Source organism: Brachyhypopomus gauderio, chromosome 13 (assembly GCF_052324685.1).
Source record: "Brachyhypopomus gauderio isolate BG-103 chromosome 13, BGAUD_0.2, whole genome shotgun sequence".
Classification (NCBI taxonomy): domain Eukaryota; kingdom Metazoa; phylum Chordata; class Actinopteri; order Gymnotiformes; family Hypopomidae; genus Brachyhypopomus; species Brachyhypopomus gauderio.
In genome coordinates, this window is record NC_135223.1 from 19,798,465 (window position 1) to 19,810,242 (window position 11,778).

An 11,778-nucleotide genomic window follows, 5' to 3' on the forward strand; every position below is an offset into this window, starting at 1 on the left:
GAAACCAGATTGGCAGACACGACCTGTGACCAATGGAATTTAGGGAGACCTTCCCATATATCATTGGTGGTTCTATAAGGGAACTAAAATCAGACTTACTATATTCAACAAAAATATTAGTATACAGTAAGTTTCGTTTCACGTAGCCTATATATGACTAAACAGTCTTGCGTTGTGGGTGTAACCAAATTCCACAGTCATTAGTTTGGTCAATAGCTGCTCGAAAACTAATAAGTAGATAAGTAGAAGAACAGACCGCTCTTAAGTTGGTGCTGTGACTTTATTCAGCATCTAGGGGACTTTTCCTGAACGCATACATCTGGAATGGAGGATAAGCAAGACTTTGAACAAAGGTAAGGGTTTTTTTCATTTTTCATATCCTTAAATAAACACATTACACAAAATGGTATTAATCTAACGAGATTACTTTGTTAAACTCACAAAGGGCAGTTTATAAGTAAGGTTTGTTTATATTAAATGTGTAACTAACATGTTAAAAGTTATACCTTGTTATTATTGGCCAGTTACTCTTTTATGGTTTTGGTTCCACTGTTTGTTTACTGATAGATTGCCCTAAACGTGGTATATATATACACTTTGCTTGCACTGCTGATGAATGACCTCTGTCCAAAATTGTGAGTCAGTCTGGGATGTTTACTAAAAGCAGTAACTGTAAATCCAAAACGTAAATTTTCCATATACAGCCTTTCCTACACAGCCCTTCCAGCAGGGGGCGACAGAGACAGCAATAAAAGTACTGGACGGGCGCGTGCTCAAGTAAATCCTGGCAAGAAGAAAAAAACAAAAAAGAAGAGGCAAAGCACAGAGAAAGAGTGTTCTGCAAAGACACTGACAGAACAGCCAACATCTCAGTCCAATGGTTATCCAGAGCAGCACACAAACGCCCAGCACTCATACATACAGACGACCTGTGACCAATCAACTCAGACAGATGCCCACCATGATAAGTCCACCCAGACACTGGCAACTCAGACCCTTCAAATGCAGTGCATTCACACTCAGGCTACAGAAACAAAATCAACCCAGACTCGTCTATCCAAGCCCACACTTACACAAATTTATGAAGGACAGGGATCTGCAGATCACTCAGCTGTCAAAGAACCTAACCAGCTTACCCTGCTCACCTGGAACATAGATGGCATCGATTTTGAAGACCTGAAGGAACGAATCCCAAGCTTACTGTCGTATTTAGGAAAGTAAGTGTTTTCCCAGTAGAACCTAAGTTCTTAATTGGTTTTTTTAATAGTGTGCATATTGTGTAATGTGAATTCAGATAAATGAACTCAGACAATACAAATGTCAGACTTTTCCTCATTTTTAAGGTACCGAGCAGATGTGGTACTGTTGCAAGAGCTTATCCCACCATACCTGAAGATTTTGCAGGATGTTATGAAAGATTATGTGTTTCTGCAAGGTGGGACTGGAATTGGTGAACATACAAAATCTGTGTGCTGTATATGTGGTCTTGATTAAAATTTTTTTTTCTAGGTAATGACGTCGGATATTTTACAGGAATACTACTCAGAAGATCCAGAGTCGAACTTCTTCAAAGCAACATTGTAAAATTTCCCACAACAGAAATGGGCAGAAATCTGCTAATAGCCAATGTGAGCTCACATATTTTGTTATGTCTTGTCTAGGCTTGTCTAGGTGATCAATGACAACAAAAAAGGAACAATGGTAAAAAAAAAACAAAAAAAAACAGCATCAGGGTGAACAAAAGTGAAAGTGAATGCAATGCAAACTGTTTTATCTTCAGGAGTGTTCATTGCCCAAAATAACCAAACAAAACCCACACAAGAAAATAAATACCAACTAAACTAAGCAAAATGAAAGACATTTTCATTATAAAATCTAGTTCTGGGTCCAGCCTTTAACAAGGTCTGGGCTGATCAGGTAAACTGTTGTTTAGCGTTATCAAAAGCTGTTCTAAATGATGATTTCTGGATACCCCGTAGTCAATATACCCATTTGAACAGCTATTCCATCTAATGGTGTTTTAGGACACCCTTAAATTCATATTCATTAAATTCTAATTAAAGCAGCATTTTTTAAATCCTTCATTTGTACATCTTACAGAGTTCCCAGTAACTATCCACATTTGCCCATACTGCTTGATGAAGCACCTGCGCTGTGTTTCTTGTTCTCAATGGAGGACCTAAGTACACCTTCACTGCCACTGTGTGCTTCCCCAGGCAAGCTTCTCGGGCCACATGCTCTGCTTCATGACCTCCCACTTGGAGAGCTCAAAGCCCAACTCACAGGAGCGCCTGAACCAGCTACGCAGGGTGTGGAAGTGGATGAAGGAGGCCCCAGACAACCACACTGTCATATTTGGAGGTGACACCAACCTTCGAGACTGGGAGGTGTGTGCGCGAGAGACACCGTGTTTGGCTGGCCTGCTTTTCACATCACACTGCATTAGTCTCTTGAGAATAACAGCGTTCTGTAATGACCTTTGTCCTGTATCATTTTGGCTCTCAGTGTGTTTGGTGTGTTTGTGTTTATGTTGGCTTAGGTAACGAAGTTGGGAGGTTTACCAGATGGTATTACTGATGTGTGGGAGATGCTTGGCAAGCCTGAGGACTGTATGTACACCTGGGACACGACCACTAACAACAACAAAGAAATCCCTTTTCCTGTTCGACTGCGCTTCGACCGTGTTTACTTTCGAGGACCCAGAGAGGGCCTTCCGCCTCAACCAGCCAGGATGACGCTGGTCGGCATGGACAAACTGCAATGTGGCCGATTCACGAGTGATCACTGGGGCATTCTCTGCACGTTCTCTTTTGAGTCATCCGGGCAGTAGTGCTTATGCCCTGAACCTTCTCATTTTAATTTCCTAGTTAGAACTTCGACTGTTAATCCTAAAGTTATTTCATGACTGCTGTTCCTCGATAACATTGTGGAGTCTGGTTGATGATTTCATTATTTTAAAATCAGGAATTTCAAAGGAAACACTATTATGGCACAACCATGGAATATTACAATATCCAGCCTAAAACTGGAGGCTGGCGTGTCCCACCTGAGCAGCTGTCGAGAGTAATCAATTCTTTTCAGCCATCATTCTCCACTGGAGGGCACTCTAACAGTTCTCATGTTATATGCAATTGCCTTTACAAGCCAACATGACTTGTCAAGTAGATTAATCATGAAATGATTAGGAAAAAAATCCTGTTACGATATAAAACAAAGTACAGGCAAGCCGTGACAAAAATAATCCCAGTTAACATCTATAACGTGAGTAACTGCTTTGAAAGTATGTCAAGTGCTTTTAGTTGAGTAATAGGAGCATTGCACTGCCACGTGTCGGTTTTAGGGAAGGATTTTAACTTCATGTTTATCCATCTCCCAGTTGAATGGAGCTGCTCTTTCTTTTGGGTTGCTTGTTTTTTATGGATTAACTTTGCAGGCAATGTTGAACAAACATGTCTACATAGATAGATGGGAATAATACTTTGGTGCGAATTTTGGAAACAGGGCCCTATGTTTTCTTGTACAAAATTGGCTTGAGGCTCATCTTCTCTGCTGCTTAAAGAAACCAGAATTGAAACATGCTGGTAAAATCCAGTGAGAATTAGGAATGATGGCAGGCTGTCAACAAAAATAATTGTCATTGGAGTTTGGAGGAACTGGGTTAGTGAAGAGAAATGCACTTACATATCCTTCCTACATTTCCAGGTGATGAGGCTTGACAGAGTAAAAAAAAAAATAGTCCCTGATAAGCACTTTTGCTCAGCATAATCATGAATATGTATATATATTTAGAATGATTAAATTAACAGAAATATACCAGCATATATAATGCAGAGTAATGTTTTTTGTGAGCCTACATAATGAAACTATATTATTAATATAATTATTAACAATAATTATATTAACTATTATTATTGCCATAAATTAACCAATAATAATAATAATTTGATTTCATCTGTTGAAGAGCATATATTGCCTGCTTCAATACACATTGCTGACTCGTTCATTTCCTCTCCTTTTTGCATAATTGATTTTGCTTCTTGAACTCTAACTGCAGTTTTCCAAACTGTTCTGTCAAACTAGCTTTGTTCTGAAAGTGTTTGTTTCAGCAGTTTGTCTCCGGCTGTGACATGTAGTTGGGGTCATGAAGGTTTAGTCTCGGTGGAGGCATTAGAGTACACCTACCTTCAGTCTAATGTCTTAGAGGGAAACGAGATGGCGTAAGTTTTACGTTACATCATATGCATCATGTAGTCTTTGCAATCAGATGTTCAAAGAAAGTGTATGACAATGATGAAAGAGGAAATTAAGAGAACAATGCAAAAAAATTGCTAATTGTTATGCCAGGCTAATGTGCTGGGCTAATTGGCCAGGCTAATTGGGGTGGGGCACACACACACACACACACAGAGAGTTGTGGACAACTGCAGACTGTAGCTGTTCTGCCTGGATCTTATCATTCTTGTTTAAGACCAGGTAAAACTCTATCCTATACAAATGTTACGAGGTTCTTGTCAGTTAAGGCAGGCACAACAAGAAGTTGACAGTTGGGCTGAGACTTTAATTGCTATACAACACAAAATCTGTGACGCAACACAAAATGCTCATAAATGCACATCTTTGCATATCTTGGTGTATCTTTGCACGCTGCAGCGATATACTGAAAACCAGGAAGAATTTATATAGAGGATAATGATACTGATAAAAGGTAAACATGTTAGTATTCAGGTGAGGCAGAGCTCTGGGAATGTGCTACTGAGGAATGTGCTGCCAAAGAACACAAGAGAACAGTGAATCACTGAGTCATGCAGGGGATGTGACGTCACCCATTTCATTGGCTTAAGTATCTCAAATAAGCCAATGTATCGAAGGCTTAGTTTCTTGAAGGGGAAGGTGGATGCTACTGTGCATGGTTTAAAGCCAAAATTCTGCCTGGGCTCATATTCTGCCGCATAGATCAACCATCACCTCAGTTATAACGATGGCCCCTCTAGCTAAAATTGAACTGAAACTTAATTCCTCACCTGATCTTCTTACCCACTGGCAGAGGCTCCTCTGTGCTGAGTATCTTGATTCTGGAATGTGAGGACATACTGTAACAGTACTGTACTATACTCCTATAACTCACCTGTTGGAGCAGAGAGAGTAAAGTGCTAACAACACAGAGGATGTGGGTTTGAGTCCTATGGAGAACACATTGTACGATAGTGAACAATATATGTACGTCATTGTGTACATGCATATATGTCAAATGCTGAAGAAAAAAAGCAAAACTTTGGTCCTGTTATCCTTGAGGTTTTAGTGCGATGAAGAAAAACGTCACTTAAAATTTCCAAAGAGCAAAACCAGCTCTGCATTTGATTATTATACCTGCTTAACAAGTTACCATAACAATCGCCAGTCCTCATGTTTCTCCTTGGCTGCTGGTTAGCTAAGGGTCAACAGCACTTCCCAGATAAAGAGCTTCCTTCTTTTGAGAAAGGGATCGTGTTTCAGATACATCACCACTCTTCTACTGAACCAAATCAGCAGAGTCACGATGAGGCATGGCCGCCTGCTTTGGCACATACGTTTGCATACGTAACCAGTTTGTATTTGACCCTCCTGAATTCTCCAGTAATCCTGTGCCCAAGCTAATCATCACTGCTGTGTTCATGACCGTTTTAGTCTCAGGTTTATTTGGCAGGAAGTCACTGACAGTTGTTGCACGTTGACACCTGTGAAGCTGAGGTTCTTTGCAGCAGTCAATATTTTGGAAGTGTCCCTTTTCACTATTTTGGATGCTGCAGGGTAATTTAAACAGACAAAGGAAATACTCCCTTAGTTCTACTATACAGAACACACCACTTGAGAGTCCAGCAATCTGCTCAGACAAACTGATGGTTTCAGTTGCCAGTTACCATGGGGATCAGCCATGACACCTGGCCAACCGGTGCCTGTTCAGATTACTAGGGAAGACAGTCTCATCAGAGGCTTCCTCTTCTGTTCACTCACCATGTTTCTGATTTGATAAGGCAGAGGTGTGAATGAGACTAAGCAGGAGGTGAACTAGCATTGCTCTTAAGATGAGCAGTGAGCCGGCTCGGGAGAGGGTACTGTGCTCACACACTCAATGACACAGTTCTGACAAACCCCTTTTGAAAAGTGGTGAAAGAGCCATTTTCAAATAATTACCTGTGTGAACTGCTGTCTTTTTATTTATGGTCAACTATGCTTCAAACTATTATTGTTACATAATAATAACAACAAGAATTCTTATACAATGTTTTTTTTCCTTTTCTCGTGGCATATTTAAACCAGAGTTACACGCTTTCTTTTATTTAGCGATTTTTGTCCATAACTAAATGTAATAGTTTTAGAAAAAAGATCAAGTAATTGCATTATGACGTGTTCTCTTGTTGTATGTTGACTATGAAAACTAGTTCCTCCAGGATGAGCTATAGTACTGCAGGAGACGGCCTGTTTGTGGATCAGAGAAGATGAAGGTGACTTGTTGAAAGCTTGTTGTTAAGTGGCGAGTGAAAGCACTGCCAGGTACCCCAGCTAAATTCTTTGTAAAACAGCATTCATTTTTCTGCTTAGCTTTCTATTAACTATATTGCTGCTATATTTTCTCTAAGGCTTTAATTTGGAGATGTAAAGGAAAATTGTATCATGCTACAGCTGTGCCAAATGCTGATAGTTTTAGAACATTTGCACAAGCACACAGCAGCATTATAAACTATACATTCATCTTTTTTTTTTAAGCAAGAGCATCTGCTGCTATTAAATTGAGGCAGAGGGCTGACATTTCCACAAGGGTGATCAAATTAATTTCCTAATCATTTCCTGACGGGATCATCCCTGATAGTCAAGGCCCTGTGAAGAAGAAAGTCTTATGATGTATCATTAGTCAGGTAACAGGCTGATGATTGAGAAGGCCCTTGATTAAGTATGGCACCTCAATCTTCTACTGTGCCGGAAACGGTAAACACACAAGCTTCTGTGGCCTACGTGTCAAACCAGGCCTTGATGGATCTGTTTAGACTGCGTGATATATTCCCTTTGTTTCTTTTCGCAGCTCGGTCATTTGTAATTATGTTTGAGGGCTGCTCCACATCTCATTATTCTTTCACTGACTGTTGAGCAAAATGTTTCAAAATTGCCTCTTTTGCTTTCTGTACAGTGTCAATACCATTTCACCAAAATGAGAGGTTTGTTTTGAACTTTGTGCAAAATCACTTGAGAGAGAGAACATACAGTGGAAGCCAGAGTGAGTGGATTGGCCAGCGTCATGTCTCATGGCTGATTCTGCATCCCATTTATGGCGTGTTGTGCCTCTCCCGCCACGACAGGGTTGCCATGAGCACCGTAGCTGTGTCGTCTAGCATGGCAGTGACCTCCGGACAGGAGGCTGTCGGCTGGCCTCTCACACACTCTGTGGTTGCCAGATGCCATAACTCAAAACACCACCAGCTGCCTGATTCGTGTTCCTGAAGACAACCTCCCGGTGATGCAGTCTCACAGGTTCTTGTCATTGTCAACTGAAGTTAAAGTTTGATAATAATACTCTTTTTGGGAGCCATTGTATCACACTCATGGCTCAGGTTTGTCTGTGCATGGTGAAGTGTGCAAGAACCTGACACCACAAGCTTAACTGTAGTTGTGGACAGAGCTGATGAACTTGTACTGTTGGACTGTCCTTCCTTAGAGTCCTTAGGGACTTCAAACGTCTTTTCCCAATAACCTTAATAAAGGGACACTTACTAAATGTCTACTTACTAAAATATTTTAATATTTTTATCTTTTATTTCTTTTAACATTTTCCTTTTGTCTTTTTGTCTTATCTCCTTTTAATGTTTCTTTTATTTATACTGTAAAGCACTTTGAGTTACATGTATGTATGAAAGGTGCTATACAAATAAAGATTATTATTATTATTATTAGTATTTGAAAGTAAACGATTTGGGTACAGTATATAAATACAGATACAATCCTAATCGGAATCACATCTATATGGTCACTGGTGCAATTTACAAAGTGGTCACAATTTAACAGGTGCATCTTTAATCTGTGTGTGACTTTGTCATTGCCTTGAGGAAACATCACTCTGCTCTTTTGGTGTTTAGTGAAGTTCAGCATGGAGAAACATCGAAGGCCATCCTTCTTGCCTTCATCGCCTCTCTGTGATTTTGTTGTAGAATGCATCCAGTTATTATAATCATCATTATCACAATCTGTCCACAGAGGCTGTCATCGTCTTCCTCCTAAATCTGCTCTAAATTAGCTGAACTGTCACGCAGGCTGTGATTTCAAGCCACAGGGGCACACACCATTGATTTGATTATTTTCTTTTTAAAAATGACGTCCTATTGCTCATTTTCCTGGAAGATCTTACATGTGGAACACATGTATGAGACACTAAAAAGAATCAGGTATGTGAAACCCACTACAAATGAAAAATATGTTAAGCTTCAATATGTCTGTTTTTTGTATCACCTGGAGTCCACAGTGAATATATCATGCAGAATGTGTGAAAGTACTTGCTCACTTTTCAATTAAACAAACAAAAAGTCACGTCTAGCTCCACCTTCCGCCCCAGTCCTGTGTCCGCCCTAGCCCTACCTTGTTTCCCGGTTTCCATAGTTCCCTTCCGTTTGTCACGCCCCTGTCCTCAACATTTGCACCTGTGTCTTGTTTTCCCCTTCCGTCTTGTGCATTTAGTTCCCCCTGTCTCATTCACCGACGTCGGTCGTTTGCTGTGCTTCTTCATCTCCCTTGGTTCTTCATAGTTTCCTAAGTACTCCTTGTTTATGGTTCTTGTTCGTTTATTCCTAGTTTCTGTTTAAGCTCTTATGTGCATGTTGTCTCTATTTTCGGTTTCTTACTTGATTTGCGTATTGTTATCTCCAGTTTCGGTTTCATACATATTTCTCCGTTGTCTTCCTTCTAGTCTACCCAAGCCTGGTTAAGTGTTTTTCTCTTCAGCGTTTCCCCTCCGTTTGTCATATCTTAAAGTATTTGTGTGTTCGTTTTCTCTTTGTTGTTCGCTGTTTTTCCTGTAGGTCTCTGTAATCTTAGTTCAAAGTCCCGTTGCTTGCCTTATGTTTGTATTTTACTTAGATGTGGTTACTAGCCTTGGTGTATTGTCTGTACTCTGTTTCTGTAGTTTTCCATTCTCCGTTAGTTGTGTAGCGTTTCTGTTTGCACTCATTTGCTTTGTCATTATTTCTTTATTAAAATTAAATCTAAACTTGCAATTGCGTCACGCCTACCCCTCAGCAATCGTAACAACAGACTGCACTTTAATCAGTCTTTAATCAGTTGTTAAGGACTCTTGAACATAACAACTCCAACTGCACATATGGACTAATAATTAAACATTATTTTGTTTTTGTGTGTGTGTGTGTGTGTGTGTGTGTGTGTGTGTGTGTGTGTCTATCTTTGCATTACATCTGTTGTGTGTCTGTGTCACACTTGACTGTGTATTTGCATCATGAGCGTTTAGACCCTGTATTCATCGGTCTAAAGAAGGCCGGTGATTATACCGGACTCTGCTTTGATCTGGACCATGCTGGATCCACAGCAACACCACATACAGGTGACTCCTCACTTGTCTTGAAGGCTCCAGACAGTGAGAAGCCGTGAGAGTGTGGCGGCTCTCCTGTACTGGGTCCTTGTGATCTACTGCTGTGTGGCCATGTGGAGTGACCAGAAGGGAGGGCTGGAGTAGTCCAACACTGCAGTGGGCAAGAGTCACTACTTAAGCTGTCGTAAACACACCCAGCTGTGGTGTTGCTATTATCACATCCGGAGGTGTCCAACAAGATTCCTGCTAGGGAGAGTCATGCAAACAAACAACAAGTTTAATTGTCTTCTGTCACTGCTCATAAGCGTACTCAAAACCAGCTGGCGCGGTCGGCAAAGTGCTCGGATTCTTCTTTTAATCACTCTCACTGCAGTTTGATTTTTCTGTTGCAATGCATTACAGTGTGTGGTTGAGTGTAGTGACACTCTGGGTTGCACTTTGGTTGTGGTATTTACAGAATGATGCGATCTGACACTGTTAGAGGTGTTTGTGTTCAAATTGTACCATAGCACAAGAATGGACACATAATAATGTGCCAATTCACTAAAGCCAGGGGTTGGCAACTCCAGGGAGATCTAGTTTCCCTGCTCTGGCACACCTGAGCCAAGTCGCCAGCTCATTATTTAGCCCTTCTTCAATTGAGTCCTGTGTGCTAGACCAGAGAAAATGTAAAACCTCTGCAGGGCACGAGGGCCTTGGGAGTTGAGTTGAAAATCCCTGCACACAATGACTGAAAATGAAGCAAATTTAATGGAACCGGGAAGGCACAGGTGCAATTATTACAAGTACAACAAAGGTCCACATAGAGGACCGTCATGTTCCTTAACTTCTCTCTGCCTCTCCCTTTTACTCATTCTCACTTTGCCTCACACACAGTGTGTCACTTTTCTATTTTCCAGTGTTAATGTCAACACACAAATCCCAAGTGTCCTTTGGCTCTGGCCCCTCAAAGCAATTCATTTTCTAAATAAAGAACTCAGTGTTGGACAGCTACAAAGAAAAACAGATAGACTTCCTCCTGGATCAGACCACCAGCACATACACATTTAACAGAAAGCTCTCTGGATGACGATGGAGACCACATGAAAACCATGCTGCAAGGTTTGAAATAGTCCAACTTCTCCAACAGCTATGCTGCATCACAGGCTTTTCTGTGCAAGACAATATTGGGTGTATCTGTGTTCATATGGGCCACACATAGGGCAGACCTAATGGAGTGCTTGGATTTGTGATACAGGCCAACAAGCAAGATAACAGAAGTAGAGGGTTTCTAATATGAGCACAATCTTACATATGATTTACATCTACATCTCCAGAACAGCACATTAGACTCGTCTACATTATTGTTATAGAGGGTAGGGCTCAAAAGTGCATTTTGATAACATAAAACTTTAATCTTTGATCTATGAAACAGGCGAAAATAGTGTAACAGTTGACCTCCAGAGTTACACCACTGCACATTAAAGTCTTTCAACAATAGTCTTTTCAGTAGTCATATTATATTACTCGTTTTGAAACACCTTCTTGTTGTTTTCATGCTGAGAGCTGTCATAAATTGGCAACACAATTGACAGATACCATAATAAAAACAGATCTCTAGGCTTTCATGTTCAAAGTAATTTATATTATGTTTTCATAATATACTGGTTTTATAAATATAAGGAGGGAAAATTTTCCTTAAATACATTTTCCTTGCTAACCTTATGCCTAAATAACCTTATGCCTAAATAACCTTATGCCTAAACCTAAATGACGAACCAAACCTTTGAAATAACACATTTTGAAATAATACAATTTGAGTCATAATCAACATCAGAATCTATCATCATCAAAACCAACCTAAATCACTGCAGTAAGCAACCAAAGATTTTACTTTATAAACCCATGCCATGCTATGACTGTAGCCTATAGATGAGGTAAACCTGTGGATCTGTGGATGTAACCGTTTAGGTTTTGAGAAAGTTGTGCAAATGCTTAAGAAGCTTAAAGAATAATCATTAAACATAATTGCACTGGGTTCTTACAGTTTCCAGTTCTGAAAGCCTTTAACCAATCCTGGGCCAATGACATATCTGCACTAGGCATTTGAGTTTTTCTTTCCTGCAGTTAGGTTGTGAAATTAGAAAAGATGTCACACAGACCCCAAGCTCCAAACCACAAGATGAAATGTTTACTTAATTAATGCTTGGCACAGATATGCTGCAAAATAATGC

The 11,778-nt window shown here is 40.2% G+C and overlaps 1 protein-coding gene across 2 annotated transcripts; it reads left to right on the forward strand.

Annotated features, from left to right (window-relative positions):
- The first annotated feature begins 5 nt into the window (after positions 1-5).
- tdp2a (tyrosyl-DNA phosphodiesterase 2a) lies at positions 6-3,910 on the forward strand. Of its 2 annotated transcripts, none has more exons than XM_076971568.1 (6): positions 6-353; positions 705-1,217; positions 1,344-1,435; positions 1,534-1,628; positions 2,217-2,387; positions 2,540-3,910. In XM_076971568.1, the coding sequence occupies exons 1-6, from the start codon at positions 325-327 to the stop codon at positions 2,828-2,830; spliced, it is 1,191 nt and encodes a 396-aa protein (XP_076827683.1). In that variant the 5' UTR covers positions 6-324; the 3' UTR covers positions 2,831-3,910. The 2 variants fall into 2 exon arrangements, with proteins under 2 accessions (XP_076827683.1, XP_076827682.1); XM_076971567.1 differs by having other exon boundaries at positions 1,510-1,628; positions 2,540-3,909.
- Positions 3,911-11,778: the final 7,868 nt, after the last annotated feature.